The sequence below is a fragment of the Delphinapterus leucas genome, chromosome 3 (genome assembly GCF_059928025.1).
Source record: "Delphinapterus leucas isolate spDelLeu-1000000601 "Yukka" chromosome 3, BTC_Dleu_Yukka2, whole genome shotgun sequence".
In the NCBI taxonomy this organism is placed as follows: domain Eukaryota; kingdom Metazoa; phylum Chordata; class Mammalia; order Artiodactyla; family Monodontidae; genus Delphinapterus; species Delphinapterus leucas.
Window position 1 is genome coordinate 85,094,467 of NC_143131.1, and position 20,770 is coordinate 85,115,236.

At 37.1% G+C, this 20,770-nt stretch overlaps 1 protein-coding gene across 5 annotated transcripts in view; it reads left to right on the forward strand.

The window, feature by feature from the left end:
- The window catches only part of MACIR (macrophage immunometabolism regulator), a 57,348-nt gene that overhangs the window by 14,513 nt on the left and 22,065 nt on the right, over window positions 1–20,770 (forward strand). The window contains exons 2-4 of one of the 5 annotated variants that reach the window (XM_022591762.3): window positions 4,425–4,514; window positions 10,489–10,538; window positions 13,748–13,809. In XM_022591762.3, the coding sequence (XP_022447470.2) occupies window positions 4,425–4,514; window position 10,489 (91 nt within the window). In that variant the 3' untranslated portion in view covers window positions 10,490–10,538; window positions 13,748–13,809. Of the gene's footprint in view, window positions 1–4,424; window positions 4,515–10,488; window positions 10,539–13,747; window positions 16,228–20,770 lie in introns of those variants that run through there. The other 4 variants (XM_089908407.1, XM_022591753.3, XM_022591779.3 and 1 more) reach the window with 4 other exon arrangements.

Consider the following 20,770-nt stretch of genomic DNA (forward strand, 5'->3'; position numbering starts at 1 on the left):
CTTCCCAGACCGGGGCATGAACCCGTGTCCCCAGCCTCGGCAGGTGGACTCTCAAACACTGCGCCACCAGGGAAGCCCTTGAGAGATGTTTTAGTCCTCTTTTTTTTTTATTATTAGAGTAATCTCTGAAACTGTTGGTAGCAAAATATTTTCATTAGTCTGAACGGAACTTTTAAAAATTGCTATTTTTTGCCAAGTCCTTTTCCACTATGTGTCTCTCCTCAAATAGCCACTCTGAGGAAACTACCTGCTTCCATTTTTTTTTTTTTTCCTTCCTGTTTTGGGAACTAGAATTAGAACCTGTAACTTCTCTACCAATTTTCTTTGCCTGAAGTTTATCTTTCTTTTTGTAATATAACCTTTAATGATTTGTGAGATTTATTTACCAAAATTCTTGAGGGCTATATGCTCACCTTCGTAACCTTCATAACCTTATGATTTTTGGAAGTGATATTTTGTTAATATTTTTCATATTGCTATTTTGTTAATGGATCTATGATGAAGCCAGAGATTTGTGGCCTTTTTGTGTGTAGGGATTTTGTGTGGGCTTGAAAATTTCCATATGGAGCTTCTATATTTGGGGGGAAATCACTCCCGTTAGGTTCCCAATGCCATTCAAGTTTACTGTTATATGCGTTAGATTTATGTATTTCCATGTCTGTCTGTCTTCCCCTCTTGTCTGGTCTCAGGCTTCACTTTTTATATTTGTACCAGTACCTGTACCATGCTGGGACACAGTAAGACCCAAGAAATATTGTTGAATGAGTAAATGAATAATTGAATGGCTGAGTGGATACACCCAAAGAAGTACTACTCAGAACTGTAAAGAAAGCCACTATGCAAGCAGAAGGGTCTTTCCTCCTTTCTTTTTAAATTCATTGCCTTTCCATTGTTATATATTACTTTGAGTAGGATGATAATACAATTAGCAAACTGGGACAGGTTTGAGAGATAAAGGGGGTGCTGTAAATAATTATGCCAGGGCACTCACTGGCTATAAACTGAGACATATGGTCACCTGACTTTTGAAGGACATTCTTCTTTATTTTCCTGTGATAGTATCTATCACCTTGCCTGAGAAAATTTGACACACTTGCTAGTTAATGTTTGCAGACTTTTCTGTTTGTAGAAACTTCATTTGCAGTCAGATGTTGGGTGTCTTTTGCTTAGTCACCCATGGCTTCCCTGTCCAGAGGCCTATGGGTAGCTCTTGACCAGGCTTAATTTTTCCTATTTTCATTGCTTACAGGATTATGTCACAGGACTTTCTGCTTGTTTCAGCTGCTTATAGCTGGAAGCGTTGTGTACTCTAGCCTTTGCTCTGTTTACTTCCCTTTGTTTTTTTTGCTTTTTGTTTTTAATTAATTTTTATTGGAGTATAGTTGCTTTACATTGTTGTGTTAGTTTTACTTCCTTTTGTTTTTTATGCAGTATTTAGTCCATCTTGTAAGAATTTCACATGAGCTCTTTTCCCTTTGGCTGTTTTTGAGAGAAGATCCATTGATACTTTGCCAAAGCTTCATGTTCAAAACATTGGCCAAAATCAATTGCAAGTGGTAGAGATTTATAGATTTTAAAGTATCTTAAAAGTGTTATTTGGAGGGTATATATTTTGGGGACTTTTGATTTACAGTCTTTTAGTTCTTTCTAATGGGAGATGAGAATAAAATCCTTATTATAATTTTTACTACGTTCCTTTATAGGAAGTCTCTTAAAGAAGCTATATTCTTATACTAGTTTCTGACCTCGTTCCTTTTATTTTAAAATTTTTTCTCTTTTTCACCATCTTTATCATCATCATCCTCTTAGCACCTGTGCATGGATAACGTGCAATTACACACCAAACAGTAAGCTGAGTCAGAAATGAGTAAAAAATGGAACAGAGTTCCTACACCTTGGTTTCGCCCTGTGTTGCTCCTTTGGACTCTGTTTGTATTTCTGTTTTTGGCTTGGCACTGGCATAATAGGGATAATTAGTTACCACACTTTGTTTACTATGAAATTACAACCATTTCCTAGACTTCCACATCAGCTGTAGTGCAAGAGTTGGATAATTACTTTAAAGCTCCTCTGCTTTCAAATCCAGAATGAAGTTTTAGGTTGATTTTCCTTTTAGTATTGAAAAAATATTGGAAAAGATATTTTTCCAATGCATTTAAAAGCTTGAAAAGAAGGACATATCACCAGAAACATGGTGCAAATTATATGATAGTTTGAGATTTTAGACTGCTTTATAAAACTATTGTTTATTTAAAATCAAACATTTTTAAAAATTTTTTCTAATGTTCCTTTTTCTGGGTTTTCAGTCTAGATTTCTAAAAGTCTAAATGAAATCTATCTCACTTTGCGATAGATGTAGCCCTGAAAAATCAAGTGGAGATACGTTTCTGTATCTGGCATCCAACCATATAACCAGCAAATATTGGCTGATACATTTTTTTCCTGGCTTAGAATTTTTGATTTAAAAAAATCTTATAAGGTCTGAGGAGAAAGGGTCTATGATTTAGAATCGTTTTGTATAAGACTCTCCTGTATGTGCCTTAGAATTTCGACATTTTTCACGCTGGAAATAACCCTAGAGTTAGTAATTAAAACTACCTTCCTCCAGCCGTTTCACAAATGGGGCAATAGAGCTTTTAAATAAAATAACCCTCCACACATTTAAGATAGGATGCCACTTATAAAAATTAATATACATTTTTCAGGAACATGATTATTGTGTAGAAAGCTACACACTTGGGCTTATCACTAAACAGAGCCATGTGTGTGTAAAGTGATGTCAGTGGGCTTTGGAAACAGACAAATTGGGGTTTGGAGTTTTGCTCTGACTTTCAAATAGTATTACTTGATTAAATACTTTAAAACAGGGGTAATATTTTCCTGATGGGACTATATAGTTGTTAAGATTAAATGATATAAATTGCATATAGGTTTTGGCTTGTAGAAGGTGCTAAAACTAAAAAAAAAGGTGTTAAAAATTTCCCTTCCCCATTAAAAATCCATTTACTTGAATAAGAAATCAATTTGAACTTTATAACATTAGGATTGGGGAGATTCTTTGGGGGTAATTATGTTAAATAAAAATTATTGTTAGGTAACAATTTTTGTTACACTGTAATTCATTTTATGTTAAAACCAGAGGCTTCATTGGTGGAACAGACTTAATTATCTAGGTTTCTTGGTTACCCAATTTGAAAATAGTTTGTGACAAAAAATGAAAGGAAAGGTGTCGAAACTAAATCTAAAGAAGTTTCAAAGGTCGATAATCATGTTGGTTTCTCAGAATGATAGTTCTGGGTGTGTTAGCTCCTTCCAGGGTCCCAAGTGGAGGAAGCACATACCTTTATTAATTCAGTAATAATCCATTTCCTTTGGATAAAACTTTTATGTGCTGGTTAGAAAAATAATGAATAACAAATCTTTTTGGGAATGAGTTGAACTGTTGCCACTTCAGGCTTTGTGCACTTACATAGGTAAAATGAATCTATTCAACTCATTTGAGCCACCATCTGCCCCCAACAAGTTAAGCACAACAGAAAACCTACCAACCAAAGAAACCTTTACAGGTGGAAGAAACTTTGAGTTTTCTTGGTCTTAAGAAATTAACCCAGTTAATTGGGGAGGTACAAGATAAAGATAGATTTTCTTATACATTTGTCCCCAAGTAAGAGGTGAAAGGCACAGAAGAGATGTTAGAAACCGTAAGCAATGTAATAACTATAAAGAAGTGTTTTTGAGTTGTTCTCTTTTAAAAAAATGTTTTTCCATGAGCCTTTCAATCATTTGCCTCAGAGCAGTCTTAGGGAGGATTGTTGCTATTTTATGGCTAAAAAGAATAGACATCAAAAATTAATTGCATAATAATAACATCACACATTTGTAAAGGGGTTTGCAGCATGCAAAACACGTTCACCTACTTCTCATTTGATCCACATAACAACTTTATGAGGGAGGAAGGATGGAATTGTTCTCATTTTAAAAATTGCTACTTATGCCAGGTCAAGAGGCAGAGCTCTTAGCAAGGCAAGGTCTAGGACCTTTTCTTTTGACCCCAGTCTCAGCATTATATTTTCCATAGGATACTGCGAATCTGTTGAACACATGGATAGGATTTGGATGGTGGAACCAACATTTAAACCCCTAAGTTTTCTTGGCTCTTCATTTAGCCCTGGTAGCTACTATTAGTCTCCAGGTAGAGGTTAAGCAACAGAACACAGAGAAACAAGCATGATAAAATGTTTGAGGTTGCATTTAGCTGAACAAACTCAAAATTACTTTAATTAATTAATATTGTATCCTATGTAACCTGTACCTGGTGTTAGTATCTCCTGCTTCATCATGCTTTGCAGTTAGAATTGACATAACTGCTTTATAAGTTGTGTTACTTGTTAAATTAAAGGTTTATTTTTATATTTCATGTTTAGTATCTGGAGTAGAGCAGAAAAATTATTATGCCTGTGTTCCCTTGGGACTCATTGGAAATTGTACAGTGACATCTTCTGGGATTTAGGCTGGTGAGTTATATTTTGCTTTTTCTGTTTGTTAACCAGTTGTATGAACATAATACTATAATGTGTTTTAAGTACTATATAAACCAGATGAATATGAAATGTCAGTATATTATTATAAATATATATAGTATAATTATGAAATTTTTAATAGTGAGAACTGAAATTATTATTACTGAATACTAACATTATTATAATTGAAATGTTTGACTTTTTGAGTAGATTTTCCTTTTTTTATTCTTGTAAGATAAAGGAGGTCTTATGGGATAGTATTTTGAAATATAGTAAAGAGGTAGTTGCTCTAATTTCAGGGAAATTTTAGTAAAAATGTTAATCTCCAAAGATTGGTGAAGTAATTTGCAGAAGGTTTGGTTGTGTATTATACATATATAATGGCAAACAGGTAACTGAAAGGAATATCATTTTCACTTAGTCGTTTCTCAGTTTACTGCAAGTGTGACATTCCTTTTATCACACCATGAATTTAAACTGTTAAAAATAGGCAATGCTGTTGTTGTCTTTTTTCAGTGTGTCTGTGTACCTGGCTGACACAGTTGTCCATGTGGCTCCAAGTCTTTGAAGGGGAAAAAATTTAATAATGACCTTTTTAGCATTTAAAAAATTATATTAGTGTGAGTTCATGCTTTGGTATGTTATTCTACTTGCTCAATATCTTTGTAGGTCCTGGCTTTGAACCACGTAGAGTGGTTATAATCTTTTGAAAAAGCCGTTTCATAGTAATCTCCAAATTAGCAGTCAGCAGTAGAATGATTCAAAAGAATGATGGGGGGGGAAACAAACAATGTTGTTTCATTTAATAGATATAACCTGTCAAATTTATGGAATGTAATTTAAGACACTGAAGAATGGAAGCATAACTAAAGTTTTCAGTTTTGAGGAAAAGAGCAAGAAGTTTGAGAACTATAGGTACAAAGTACTTTTAGAGGCTATTAAATAAGAAATGATGTGGCTGGGTCATTAACTCATTCAATTGAAGTAAAGCACAAAACAAGGAACAATGAGTAGAAGCTACAGAAATGTGTGTGTATCTCTCTCTCCATACAGTATACATATATGTGTACATATGTACATATGCATAGTTATAGATGTACTTATATATGTAAATGAAAAGACATTCTAGCAGAGCTGCAAAAAGGGAAATGAGCCAACTTGAGAGGTGGTGAGTTACCTGTCATTGAAGGTGTTCAAACATAGACTGGACAACTGTTAGATTCCTTTGGATTCTGGGATTAAACAGTATAAGAAGGATTTTTTTTTTTTGGCCACTCTGCATGTTATGTGGGATCGTAGTTCCCTGACCAGGGATTGAACCTGTGCTCCCTGCACTGGAAGCATGGAGTCTTAACCACTGGACTGCCAAGGAAGTCCACAGAAGGATTTTAAAGAATTTTAAAATTTGGAGGACCATCAAAAACTTGGTGTGACAGGCTTATTTATTTTATTTTATTTTTTTGGGGGGTACGTGGGCCTCTCACTGTTGTGGCCTCTCCTGTTGCGGAGCACAGGCTCCAGACGCGCAGGCTCAGTGGCCATGGCTCACGGGCCCAGCCGCTCCGCGGCATGTGGGATCTTCCCGGACCGGGGCACGAACCCGCGTCCCCTGCATCGGCAGGTGGACTCTCAACCACTGCGCCACCAGGGAAGCCCGACAGGCTTATTTTTAAAGTCAGGTTTATTGAAGTATAATTTATATACAGTAAAATTCACCCTTTTAAGGTGTATAGTTTGATGACTTTTGACAAATGTAGCCATTTGTGTAGTGTCAATGTATAGAATATTTTCATCCCCCCCCACAAAATTCCCTTGTGCCCCTTTGTAGTATGCCCTCTCCTCCCAGCCTCAGCCCTTGGCAGCCATCGATTGATTTCTGTCCCAGCAGTTTTGCCTTTTCCAGAATGTCATATAAATGGAATCACAGAGTATATAACATTTTCTGTCTGCTTCTTTCACTTAGTGTAATCCTGGTTTGTTCCTTTTCATTGCTGAGTGGTATTCCATTTTATACATGAACCACAGTCTCTTTGTCCATCACCCTGTTGGTGGATGTTTGGATTGTTTCGAGGTTTTTTTGTGGTTATGAATGAAACTGTCATAAACATTCATGTTCAGGTCTTTGTGTGAACATATATTTTCATGTTTCTTAGGTAAATACCTACAGGTAAGGTGGGTGGGTTGTTTAATAAGCATTTATTTAACTTTATAAGAAATTGCCCAACTGTGATCCAAAGTGGCTGTACCTGACAGAGGCTTCTAAGAAGCTAAAATAACTGTAACTATACCAAAGTATGTGCAGATGGAGAAGCCCAATTCTCACTCAGTGCATAAATTTATTTATATTTTATATCCAGTTTTAACAAGTTTGGTTAGCAGATGTTTTTTAAGCACAGCAGTGGATTAGAAACAGTAAATTAGAAGGCCTTAGGGATAGGTTGCTAGCAGTTGGAAGCAGCCAAAAACGATATTCACTAATGTGACTATAATTGCTGATTAAGGAAAAGAAGGCAGGAACTTACAGGAGTGAAATTCTTCTACCTGTTAAGTTCTATGTCTATAAGACAAGTTCCCAAACATGTCTGCATATTAGAAGCACTTGCGGTATGTTTTAAACATGTCAGAGCCCAGGCTACGCCCCAGATGATTTAAATCACAGATCTGGGATAGAGCACAGACATCAGTATTTATTGAAGGTCCTTGGATGTGTCAGTGTGTAGACAGCTTTGGGAACCATGTGCTAGAGGCACAGCATGATGACATTGAAGGAGAACTGGACTTGAAGCCAGGAGACCTGGAACCGCACACCTGGCCCTGGGTAGGCCCTTGCCTTCACGGCTTACATGTCCTCTTTGTAATCGGAGGTTCCGGGAAAGTGAACTCCTAGATGACTCTGGCACTAAAACTAGATAGATCTAGATATCACTGGACTGATAATGGTCATGCTTAGGAAGGACTCCATTTCCCAAGGAATGACTCTGTTCTGAATGGTTCGTTTCAGGTACCTCTTGAAAAAGATTTTGTTCACATGATATTTTTGTTCTGTATATTTAGACAGTTACATTACATCTGTTTTGTCTTAAATTTTGTTGCTATGTGTTGCTAAAAACAGTTCAAGCATACTGGAGCAGTTTTTTGATTACTGAGGGTGACTTTTTTTGATAAGCCTGATTAAAAATAAAACACTCCCAGAATGCAGTACTTCTCAAAATAATTCTTTGTATAGTAGTTGTGAAACTTATCAGCTATTTTCAGAGCTGGTCTAAGGAGCTGAGGCATCTAGGTTATATTTTCAAAATGTTGCTCCTGGTGCCAAATGTATAGGAAGTTTGGCCTCTGGGAGGGTGTTCAGAGCTGAGTAGATTCCATGGTCACATTCTTTTGAATGTGCTGGTCTTGATGCATCAGGTTCCCCTACATGTGTGTTGTGGTTTGGACTTTTTGCTTTAGTTTCAGCTAAACTTCACAATTGCATGCTGTACCCAGTGTTTTTAAAATGTACACTGTGTACATTTTCCTGGTAAATTTTGAAGTGTTTCCTTGTTTAGCGTTATCTAGTTTTGAGTCCTCATATATTTCAAAGAAACAGAGTGGTGCCTGTGAACATTGCCAGGTCTTCCATATGCTGTATAAATATACTTGAGTGCCACTGTTGCTGATTGGATTGTGAGGGAATTTGATATTGAAGACCCTTAGGTGTCATTTAAAAAAATTACAGTTGTTTCAGGTACTTGTTTATGAAACTCAGTTATAAAAGCAGTGTTCAACTACAAGTTGACTTTTTTATGCTTGTTGCATTTTCTGTTCTAGACTCTATTCCACAGAATATTGCTGCTTCTGGTATCATATTTTCTGTTTCCAGTTTTTATTTTTGCTTTAAACTGCATATGAAAGGCATTAATGGAAACAGTAAGGGTCTCTGTTGTTGGTCTCCAATTTGTAGTGCTCTGTGGTGCAGAAGTTAGCAGTGGGCCTGATTTCTCGGTTCACATTTATTCTTAAGGATGCAGTGGGTGTGGTGCCTGTTGCACATATACTTGCAATATTTACAGAGAGTGCTTTGTAATTGTTTATCTTGGCAGTATGTTTTTTTGATACAAGTTTTATTTTAGAATATAAAACAAAATGCTTAGTCATGAATATTGTTAAAAATAACAAACCCATAAGCAGAGTTTTCATGGTAAAATACAAAGAATATACTGCTAACACAGGCTACATCCAATGTAGTCACGATAGCCGAGTTCCCTGATGAATGCCTTTAATAAGAAATTTTGCAGTGAAAATTATTGGACATTCATATATGCTGACTTTGAGACCTTTCAGTCTTTATTGTCTTTCACATCACCCCCATTTTTTTAGAGAGTACTTCCCCCTCTTCAGATGGAACAGTACCTACACTACTGCTGCCCATTAAAAAGATAAGTAAACGTTGATTGTGTAACTGCTCTCAGGATCTTGCTCCAATATTTAAATCTACTCAGGAAATTTTCGGCAATTTAATAGCATAAAAAGGTTTGTTTTCGGTCACATTGAGGAGTGGAAGGTTATGCTGCTTAGTCAGCACTCTACCCAGCTAAAAATAAAATATTTACTTGCCAATCACCTAGCCTCCACATAGCTTTCTTAGTGCCACACAGTAGATGTTCTTTAGAAAGGCAAAATATAAGTAAAAAGGATCATTTTTTAAAATCTGTGCAATTTGCTGAGTCCTGTTTGCACCATTCATATTCCTACATGAGTGTCAAGATCTGAAGATGTTCTTGTATATAGGACAGTATGCTACAGAGACCATGAAAGCACCTCAAAGAACTGTTAGTTTTGAGAATATGCAATCGTTTGGAGCAGGAGTACTGATGTTTTATAACTAAAAACTGCAGTTTTCCAGCCTTTAGAATTACTCATCAGAGGTTCAGCAGGTAGCAGCTGTTATGTATGTAATATCTAAAGTGAGCTTTTTCATGTTCCAGTACAGCAGGACTCTCATTCAGAAGTGTTACATAGAGTATTGATCCTTAGTGCCTAGGTTAAAAATTTTTGTTAGAGGATATTAGAAATGCTTATTTCTTTAACTTTCTGGTTAAGTAGTGTTTTCTACAGGGAGTGTGTTGTTTACATTAGTAAAGTGTAGTAGGTTTCTTACATATGGTAAGTTTTCTTAAAGTATGGTAGGCTGCTTGGTTGACATTTCCAGAGTTCTTAAACTACATTTTCCGCTGAACAATCTAGGTTAAATCATTGTCTATCAGGTTAGATGTCTGAAGAGCCTGTTGGATAGTTTTGCCCAAGCCAGGTGATATTTTTTATGGTGTTTTGGCTGCTGGAAACTTAACCAGTCATAGTTACTCATCTAACAGAAGTGTCTTTTTCTTGTCACACCAAATCTTGACCTTTATACATTGTCTCACTCACTTTTCTAATTTTCTAGGTACTTATTTTTAAGCTGGTGTATAATTTCTTTTTCTCCCAAACCTTTGTATCCTGCCATTCATTATCCTCAACCCCTAGAGATTCTAAGTATTCCTCTTGGTCTGCCTTGATGGAGCAGGATTGACTTAGTGAGGGAGCAAACTTTTGATGATTGCATTGACCAGAGAAGCCTGTGCCCACTCTTCTTTACTGTGACTTTGCACACTGTTAGCTCGCTTAGCAATTTTTATACTAAGGGGCAAATAAGATGACTTCCAGCTTAGCCTCTTTTTGAATTATCACCCAATTCAGAATGGGTAAAGTGTGAATTCATGAATTTTAGGAAGTTTATAATATACCAGGGAATGCAGTAAGGTGACTGGTGGAAATCCATGGACTGTCATGGACTGCCAGATTTGGAAGAAACCTAGACTGGTTTGTCACTTAATGTGGACTGATGGCTTGAGTGTCACCACCTAGGTAACTCCCCTTGGGTGGTCCCCATCTCCTCCACAGCCCTGATTATTTAGGTTTCACTGACCCTCCTCTCCTTCTCTTTCAGAATGAAGTATCAGAGAAACACTTCCCGCCTGTAGCTGCCTGTCAGGTTAGGTATGTTGGAGGCCTTGGATCTGTCCTCTTGTGCTCTTTCTGGACTGCAGAATTAGTGGGAAAGGAAGGATTAATTTGTCATTTGGCTTAGAGTAAACATTTGTTTGTTCAGCATAAAATCTGATGAGGTTTCATATGGCCCTCTAAAGTTTATTAGATGAGAAATCTTCAGGTTTTTGCATGCATATCAAAGTATGCATGGTAGTCACCTCCTATTCCCATCCTCTCAACAGAGAAATAAATTATACAATTAAATATAAATTTATTTTTACATTAATAAAATAGAATAAAACCAATTAATTTAAAGCTAGAAGTGTTGAGGGACGAAGGTATTTTGGTTAAATTAAAATTGGAAATCGTCTAAGATTTAGAGTAAAAAGTAGGTAATAAGCAAAACTATATGGATCCCTTTGACATTTACTTTATCTCAGGAATCATTCGTGTTTTGTTTTTTTTTTTTGCGGTACGTGGGCCTCTACCTGTTGTGGCCTCTCCCGTTGTGGAGCACAGGCTTCGGGCGTGCAGGCTCAGCGGCCATGGCTCACGGGCCCAGCCGCTCCGCGGCATGTGGGATCCTCCCGGACCGGGGCACGAACCCGCATCCCCTGCATTGGCAGGCGGACTCTCAACCACTGCGCCACCAGGGAAGCCCTCAGGAATCATTCTTGATATTAGTTTTCAGTTGTACTAGAGATGTGTGGACCATAGTGAGGACAGGATGGCATCTGGTAACTTCTTCATAGTCTTGGTTTATTTATTTTCTAATGAAGGAAAAGAAAATGCAGCATGCAAATGAAGGAATAAGGTTGGGACTTTTTTTTTTAGCTTTCTGATTGCTTACATTTTGAATGAATACCCAAATTTTAGAAAATGATTCAATTAGGAAAAGATTATTTGTTTTACAAAGGGATTCGTGAGAGTTATTTAATATAATAGCCTAATTCAGTAAATATTTAATCTTAAAATCACATTATTTTTTGACATGTTATTAGTTGACATCGTCTTCATTAGTGATCTGAGACATTTAAAGCTGTGCTACCTACTTCTAATTGAAGATCAAGTAGAGGTAAAGTTTATCAGAAGTGACATTGTCACTGTTTCCCTTGGATTTTATTTTCCAAAATTCCATCTGCAAGTTCCTAGGAACCTGGCCATTGTCTGTGGTACTTCTGGTTGCTGGGGTTTTCCAAATATGTAATGTGATCATTGTGATGAATAATATTAGTATTCGTTGTGAATTGTTCTGCCATTTACCAAACTATTCAAAAGTGCACTGTCTTAGGTGTTGCAGAATAAAATAACTGTTAAATCTGTGGTATATTTTAGGATTAAATAGTCAAATAACATTTGATTTTTATATACGTTTAATATTAAAAATGGCCTGATTTACTGGATTTAGGATTAACTTTTAAACTACAAAATGGTTTTCTTTAAATAATTGATTGGAGATATGGAATAAAGAACATTTACAAGGTTTGTGGGAACCTTCCCTTAAGACTCCTCCAACCTTAAAAATTCTTTTAGCTCTAAATTGGATTCTTTGGAGAAATTGATCAGCTTTTATCTTTTATTGTATGCCCCTTAAACACAGTTGAAGAGTTAATTTTTTTTTAAATTTTTAAAGTTTTTTTTTTTACATCTTTATTGGAGTTTAATTGCTTTACAATGGTGTGTCAGTTTCTGCTTTATAACAAAGTGAATCAGTTATACATATACATATGTTCCCATATCTCTTCCCTCTTGCGTCTCCCTCCCTCCCACCCTCCCTATCCCACCTCTCCAGGCAGTCAAAAAGCGCTGAGCTAATCTCCCTGTGCTATGCGGCAGCTTCCCACTAGCTATCTACCTTACGTTTGATAGTGTATATATGTCCATGCCTCTCTCTCGCTTTGTCACAGCTTACCCTTCCCGCTCCCCATATCCTCAAGTCCATTCTCTAGTAGGTCTGTGTCTTTATTCCTGTCTTACCCCTAGGTTCTTCATGACATTTTCTTTTTCTTAAATTCCGTATATATGTGTTAGCATATGGTATTTGTCTTTCTCTTTCTGACTTACTTCACTCTGTATGACAGACTCTAGGTCTATCCACCTCATTACAAATAGCTCAATTTCGTTTCTTTTTATGGCTGAGTAATATTCCATTGTATATATGTGCCACATCTTCTTTATCCATTCATCCGACGATGGACACTTAGGTTGTTTCCATCTCCTGGCTATTGTAAATAGAGCTGCAATGAACATTTTGGTACATGACTCTTTTTGAATTATGGTTTTCTCAGGGTATATGCCCAGTAGTGGGATTGCTGGGTCATATGGTAGTTCTATTTTTAGTTTTCTAAGGAACCTCCATACTGTTCTCCACAGTGGCTGTATCAATTTACATTCCCACCAGCAGTGCAAGAGTGTTCCCTTTTCTCCACACCCTCTCCAGCATTTATTGTTTCTAGATTTTTTGATGATGGCCATTCTGACCGGTGTGACATGATATCTCATTGTAGTTTTGATTTGCATTTCTCTAATGATTAATGAAGTTGAGCATTCTTTCATGTGTTTGTTGGCAGTCTCTATATCTTCTTTGAAAAAATGTCTATTTAGGTCTTCTGCCCATTTTTGGATTGGGTTGTTTGTTTTTTCATTATTGAGCTGCTTATAAATTTTGGAGATTAATCCTTTGTCAGTTGCTTCATTTGCAAATATTTTCTCCCATTCTGAGTGTTGTCTTTTGGTCTTGTTTATGGTTTCCTTTGCTGTGCTGAAGAGTTAATTTTAAAGTTAATTTTTATGCTGGAAATATTTTGTGGATTCTTGTGAAATTGTGTATGATTATTTTTATTTGCTTCATTATGTTGAGCTCTGTATTGGATTTGCTTAATAATCGCACCAAGGAATAAACTTTGTGTGATTGAAAGGAGCGCTGCATTTAGAGAAGTATTGCTGTTGTTTTCTGTTAACACTTCTCCATATGAACCTTTCAGTAGTCCTTCAGACTTTAATTTAACCTGCCTTTGAGTTCTTGAAGGCAGAGAAGTAGTAGTCATTTCATGCTTGCTGTGGAACATTTAATAGGCATAGATAAAAATCTGTCAGATGTACATTGGTTGTTTTTCCGGCTGGTGTTACTTCTTGCTCCCTGAGCCTTCTCAAACCACCCAGCTTGGCCCGAGGCTCTGATCGTTACACTCTTCTAATCTGAGTCTGTCTGCTTTTAGGAGTGTGCAGACTGGTGCCTAAAATGGAAGTAGATGTTAATGGAGAGCCCAGAAGTACCCTGACCACCCTGCCCTTGCCCGTGGCCGAGGTGAGCTCCCCGGGAAAGGCAGAGGTGGAGAAGCCCCGCTGTTCCAGCACTCCGTGCTCGCCGATGCGCCGGACTGTGTCAGGCTACCAGATCCTCCACATGGACTCTAACTATTTGGTTGGCTTCACGACTGGTGAGGAACTCCTGAAGTTAGCCCAGAAGTGCACAGGAGGTGAAGAGAGTAAGGGAGAAGCTGTGCCTTCCTTGCGCTCCAAACAGCTGGATGCAGGACTTGCCCGTTCCTCTCGTTTGTATAAAACCAGAAGTAGGTACTACCAGCCGTACGAGATTCCAGCTGTCAATGGCAGGAGGCGAAGGCGGATGCCCAGCTCAGGAGACAAGTGCACTAAATCTTTACCTTATGAACCTTATAAGGCCCTCCATGGGCCTCTGCCTCTCTGTCTTCTTAAAGGTAAGAGGGCTCACTCCAAATCTCTGGACTACCTCAATCTAGATAAAATGAACATCAAGGAGCCAGCTGACACAGAAGTGCTACAGTACCAGCTTCAACACCTGACCCTCAGAGGGGACCGTGTGTTTGCTAGGAATAATACATGAGTGACTTGCAGAGGATGTAAACCAGTTTAGGTCAGCCTACACTTGGCTAGAAAATTCCACTGTTGTACTCTGTACAGGACTCTTTACATTATAGATGGTTAAATCAGCTAAGTGTTCCTGGAACATAAAAATTGGATCAAATTTTGAATACAGGAATGAAATCACAGGTACTTGAGGTGAAATCATTCTAGAGCACGCAACTGCAAGGAAAACAGAATGTTGACCATTAGTTTGTATCGCTTTTTAGCTGGGAAAAAAAGGCTTTGGTACAGTAATATCGTCTTTAAAATTCCGATACTCAAATTGGAAATGTTATCTGCTTGGTTGTTGCCGACTTGGTATGATTCATTAGAAATTTATATCTTAAGTACTCAAGTACTTCTTTAATCTCTGTACTTTACTATAAAATATATGTAATGATTTGTTTTATGAAATTTAGAAGTTGAAGATTGCTAAATTGGACCACGTTTTATTTTTAAATATTGAGTTTAAATATTTTATAACTGGTTTTGCACTGAAAAAAATTAACATTTCAAATTGACAAGAGAATAATCTTTCTTCACTTGCTTCAATAATATTATTGAGCAGTGAATTTTTTTATTTCCGCATGGAAAGTTATTGATCTCTATGGCTGTAAAATATTTCTTTATAGCGTTATTAAAGTGTGTCTTAATAAAATTAAATTTGGGATACAAAGTATTTATTTTACAATGGGTGGGGGGAAACTTTACAGGAAAGTTTCCAATATGAAGTTTTCATAAGTTGAAAAAGTTTCCTTAGTGCTTATTTTCTAATTTAAAATTCATCTGGAACTTTAAAATGGAAAGGATTCTTTAAATTGTGGATTATAGGCATAATACTGATTACATCTGAATGTTCTGTAAGTGGATGGAACTCTAATAGAGGAACTCATGATTTCTACTCTCAAATGCTTAAACTAAGTATGAAGTGATACCATTCAGCATGGCATCGGGTCATTTCAGTTTTAGTTCTGTGCAGCACAGGCACTCATTGAAATTCCACTTTCTAGGATTAGTGCAGGAGCCTAAAGTGCTTCTACAGTTTTAATGGGTTAATCCTGGATTACTTAACAATTTATGTCAATTGCACTGGTTTAATTTGTTGCTAAAGAAATAATGCCCTGGCTTTAGTAACAAATACAGCTCAACTATTCTTGAACATATTTTGAAAAAAAAAAAATGTATGTAATGTACCTTTTGTAAAAGTTTCTATTTCTTTTTTTCTTTTTTGACTCTTGAAGGTGCAATTTATTACTGAATTGGCATTTCTGGCAGCATAGACCTCCTTATTTTAAATTTTATTTTGGGGGCTGTGAGTTTCTAAGGTGTTAGCAATCTTGCTTATAAAATAAGAACACCTTTAAATTAAATGAGTGGGTCATTCCTGGTGCAGTTGTGACTTTTCTTTGGCCAGAATGAATGACAAACTATTTAGAGCAGAATAAGTATTAGAAAACCCTAGGAACTCTTAATCAACGTTGATTATACTTCCACTGAGGCAAATCATGTGAAAGAGCCTCAGGGAAGTTGGCCCATATCTTACTGAGTTGATCAGATTTCTTGGTGGGCTGGAAATTTTCAGCTATTTTACATTTTAAAGTAAATTGCACCTTTGTAACATATTGTATTGACGAATGATCACTAAGATTAACTATATCTATACAGTCATTAGTTTGACAAGAAATAGAATCCTGTCAGATGCCAAAGAGTTGGGATTTTTACGTTTAATGATTAAACACCATTATTTATTGATGACTTACCCTGTGGAACTGTATTATTTCTAACTATGAAATAAAAGGGTGATATAAACACACATTGTTGTGTTGTGCTTTAACGAGGTCCATCATCAACAGGCCAGTTACTGTTCAAGGATTCACCGAAGCAGTTATCTTTAGATTCCATTTTTGTTAAAGAAAATAAAATAATAATTTTGCATTTGGTGCTCGTTCACATTTCAAGGTGAAGGATGTATTAATGGCAATGGTATGTGTTGAGTCACAACTGTGTGACTGTGAGATCTGTCTCTGCCCATGCGCCTACATAATTTCTTAAGCTAAATAAAAATATGTAGCTATTCCATTTTGTTTTTAAAGACAGGTGTGAAACTCTGCAGCAAAAGTGAGGGGGGGGGTTAAAAGTTTGAGATATATTTTCTATTATGTGATTAGTAAATATATATAATTTAAAGTTTGGTTTCCTAGAAAGAAAGTTTCTAAACTCAGGGTCAGTGGTTTTCAGAATGTGTTGGCAGAGCCCCTTCACTAGCTCAGTCTTGCTTTCCCTACACTTGGTGCTTATGCTCCAGTAGCAGGTAGTGGTATCCTATCAAGAAAAAAGGTTAGGGAGGATCTCTAAGCTGGGGGGAAAAAAAATCACATTTTCTTTAGCCTTTTAATATGGTTTCTATTTTTAAATTCTTTTTCTCTCCATTTGCATTCAATTTGATATTCTGTACTAAACAGGGCGTACATTTGGCCGTCATATACCTGCTGATATTATCTTAAAATACATTGCAGTATCATATAACTTTAATTCTTTTTTTTTTTTTTTTGTGGCAAAAATCGGCTCAGCTGATGCATTAAAGTAGCAGTAGAGTTCAGTCCTTGCCTCAGTCTCAGGTGAGCTTCTTTTGCTTCTCGACTTTTGCTGCATTCGTACTTCTGGTTCCAGGGCTCCTGGCGTCGGCAGTCAGGGAAGAAAAGACTCTATGGGGATGGATTAAAATGTAAACCTGTTCAGATCCCCATGTCTTCCTGCCTCTGGCTCAGCTAGGCTACTGTTGAGACCCATTGAGTCCTCTCCATTGCCCCTTGTGCCCTTTAATGCCCAAGTGTGGCTTGCTGTGTCTTTTCCTTCCCTGAGATGTTTATTTAAATGATTTCAATATTTGAGGTGTGGGAGCTTTTAGAAGATTCTAAGTGAACTTTTAAAGGCAAATCGGCCTTTCACTGAAGAAAATATTACTTGAGATCTTGGGAAAAGCAACCTATGTTTACTAATTTTCTCATTCTTACATACTTTTGTCTTGGAAGGGCTTTTATTCCATTATAGCCGTTAAAATTTTTTTAAGGGAACTTTGAAATGACTGTGGCCTAAGTGGTTTGTTCTCAGTCATGGAAGGGAGGAGAGAAGTCTGTCAAGCATAAATGGCGTAAATGCTCTAGAAGAGTTGGAGTGGAGAGAGAGCAAGGATGTACGTCACTGTAATGCAGAGAGGACAGCAAGTATTACGTAGAATTGCCTTTTTACACAATGGAATTGGATTAGGGTAATGGAAATTGATGAGGAAGATTGCCTTGGAAATATAATAAATATGATTATAAAGCTAGAAGTGGAGGTTGTCAGCCCTTAAGGATGCACCTTCTACTCTGTAGTGTGCTTTAGAATTATGAAATGGTTCTCGTGATACATTAGAAAAGAATTCAGGATTTTTCTGGCTGATGAGAGCACTACTAGAAAGAAATCAAAATAAGAATGGGTTTGATATGTTATTTTGAGTTTGCTGGGCTCACAGGTCACTTCTTTAGTTGGGGGGAAAATGTTGAATTTGTATTCTTGCCACGGTAAAATGATTTTGTGTAGGTTTTGTCAAATTATTTCAGAGGAAAGATCTGAAACCAGATCTCCTAAATGTTGTCACCCCGATCTTGGGGTTGTCTTTGATGTACAGATTTATCGGAGAACACAGGATGAGAAAAGGGAACTCTTTAAACAGAAGAACGAAACATCTACTGGAATGAAAGAGTTGCTGCACAGACAGTGGAATCCTTAAGTGATCCTGGCTGGGGTTGCTTCTGGAATAAAGAGCTTCGATGCTTTTGCTTTTGTGGAAAAGTTTAGCGGCACTTTAAAAGTTGCTACCGAATGCTCTCGAGAAAGGGTTCTGACTGTGTGCCGGTGCAAAGAGGGAGGGGAACACTGGGTCCATGATGTTGACCTTTAAGTCTAATTCACCGGGAAGAGTATTCTTCACCAAACTTTTACGTAAAAGGCTTATACGTGGAAATATATATTTGGAAGACCTTGAACCCTCTGTGCCTGGTCTAATGCTTCAGTTAGGGAAAGGAACTTAGGCAGTAAGAAGTACTTGAACTTAATGAAATTCAGATTTTGGCTCAGGGTTTAGAGTTGAGGTGGCAAATACTGAGCATGCATACCACCATGCTCCTTACCTATGCATGTGGCAGACATCACTAATCCATTATTAGTATCAGTGTACATTCTCTCTCTGAGTCCATATGTGACCTTATTATCTTTCTTAACCCAGCACTTTAGGCAGCTGCTAGTGAATTGATCAACATTACAGTGAAGATAAGACCTGTTTGCCCACCACACCCTCTGCAATGGGTTATAGTGTGAATTTAAAAATGGTCTGAATGTTTTTGAGGAGGCCATTCTGGGCCCAGTCTTCTAACCAGAGAACAGAGGAGAATTCAGAAGGTGCCTACTGAGAATATGCAGGCATTCTGGGGACAAAAGAGATTAAGATGGATTTCACCTTCAAGGACATGCCTGTTATTGGGAGAGGTAGGGCAAGGTAGCATAAGATGTATGCCAAGTGAGTGTTTTGTAGAATAAATATTAATTTAAGAGAGGAGCTTAAATCCTACGGGACTGAAATCTGAGAACTTATTCATTTTTCTGTCAGTAGCTTGGCCTATATACTGAATGTGCTCACTTAACATTGCTGTCTGTGTAGAAAGTGAAAAAAAGTGACTTGATGGGGAAGTTTGGGGAGATGAAAAATATGGGGAAGGCAAAATCTTAAAATAATTGAATCTGAGAAGGGTCAAGGCATGCCGGTAACGTTCAGTGGTTACCTCCACCTTTCTTCTAGGTGGCCTGCTAAGATGGACTGACCCACTTTCTAGAAGAGAAGAGTTAAGGTGGTGGGGTAGTTAAAGAACTGAAATATTGGAGTTGGGGACAGGGCAGGTGAGACCTATGAGCATAAATGGGTATTTTAGTGATTTGTTTTCTCTTGCATTGCCCTTTATCCTGGGGTTGGGGGGGGCGGTGACTGAGAGGTTTGCTTTAATTATTTAGGGTCTGAAGTACATTTAAAAATGTGTATTCTTGATGTAGTTTGTATAAGAAATGAAACTACTATATGGTCAGTGTTTTGCTCAAGAAGTTTCCTAATACAGATTGTTTTTGAAATGACTACCTAGAACCCTGCATCTGTTGGTAGATTTCTGTATTTTACTTTCTAATGTTTATAAAGTTTGAGTTTTGTTATTCTTATGTTTCACATATATGTTTAGTGACATGCTCATCTAATGAGAAATTGATGCAGTTATGGGGGAAATGTTTAAGGGATTAGGTATTTATAGGAGTGAATACTGTTTTCTGGCAGGCCACATAAGGTAATCCACTCATAGTTCAGAAAGATATTCTCTAAACGTGACAGACTGACTCTCTTTTTTTAAGGGCAAGAGCACACATTACATTGGGTATAACATTGCCTGACTACTTTTGTTTTCACCAGAAATTCATTTCTTAAACACTTGCTAGATCAAGCCTTCAAAGTAAATAGGTGGGATTGTGTATTTTTCCTTCAGATTTTCTTTAAAATTTTCCCTTTTTTTTTTTTTTTTTGAGGAACCTTTTGATTAGAATAGAGATACCAGAGAATAAACAATTGAAAACATGACTTTCCCCACTGGGCCGGGTTACTCTGTTTAGAAATTATAGGAAATGCTGCCGATGGTAATGGTTCCTAATTTGTGAATAGAAAAGTTGTAAGAGCTATCTCATTTGTGTTAGGCTAGACTTGTGGTGTTAGGCTAGACTTGTGGTGTGACTAGTAATGAGAGAGGGTTCCTTTGTATATTGACAGCCAGATATAGTGATCTTATAAGGCTACAAAGAGAATGTTCAAAGAACTATGATGGATTTTATATAAGGTGTATAAAAGCAAACAAATCCTTGTTTGAAATAGAACCATTGAGACGAATCTATTATAACTTATCTGTAGGAGTTAGTGCTCCTTCAGATTCATGATTCAACCTTTATTTCTTCATCCACCAAATATTTGTTGTGATGTATTATGTGCCAGGCACAGCAATAAGTGATGGGAATACAAGGTGAGTAAATACAGAAGCCATAGTCAAGAACAAATAGTTGCATTTTAAAATGAATGGTTCTAATTAAATACAGATTTAAGATTTTTTTGAGCACACAGATGAGAAAGTTCCTAATTTTAGCTTACGTGTGGGGAAAGCTTCACTAGGGAAGCCATGCTTGGGTGTGGAGAGTGAAGAGAAATCTGCCAGGTGGGTAGGAGAGGTGAGGACTTCCCAGGCAGAAGACAATGCCTGAATGGACAGCAGTCATATATCTTTTTAAAAATCTCC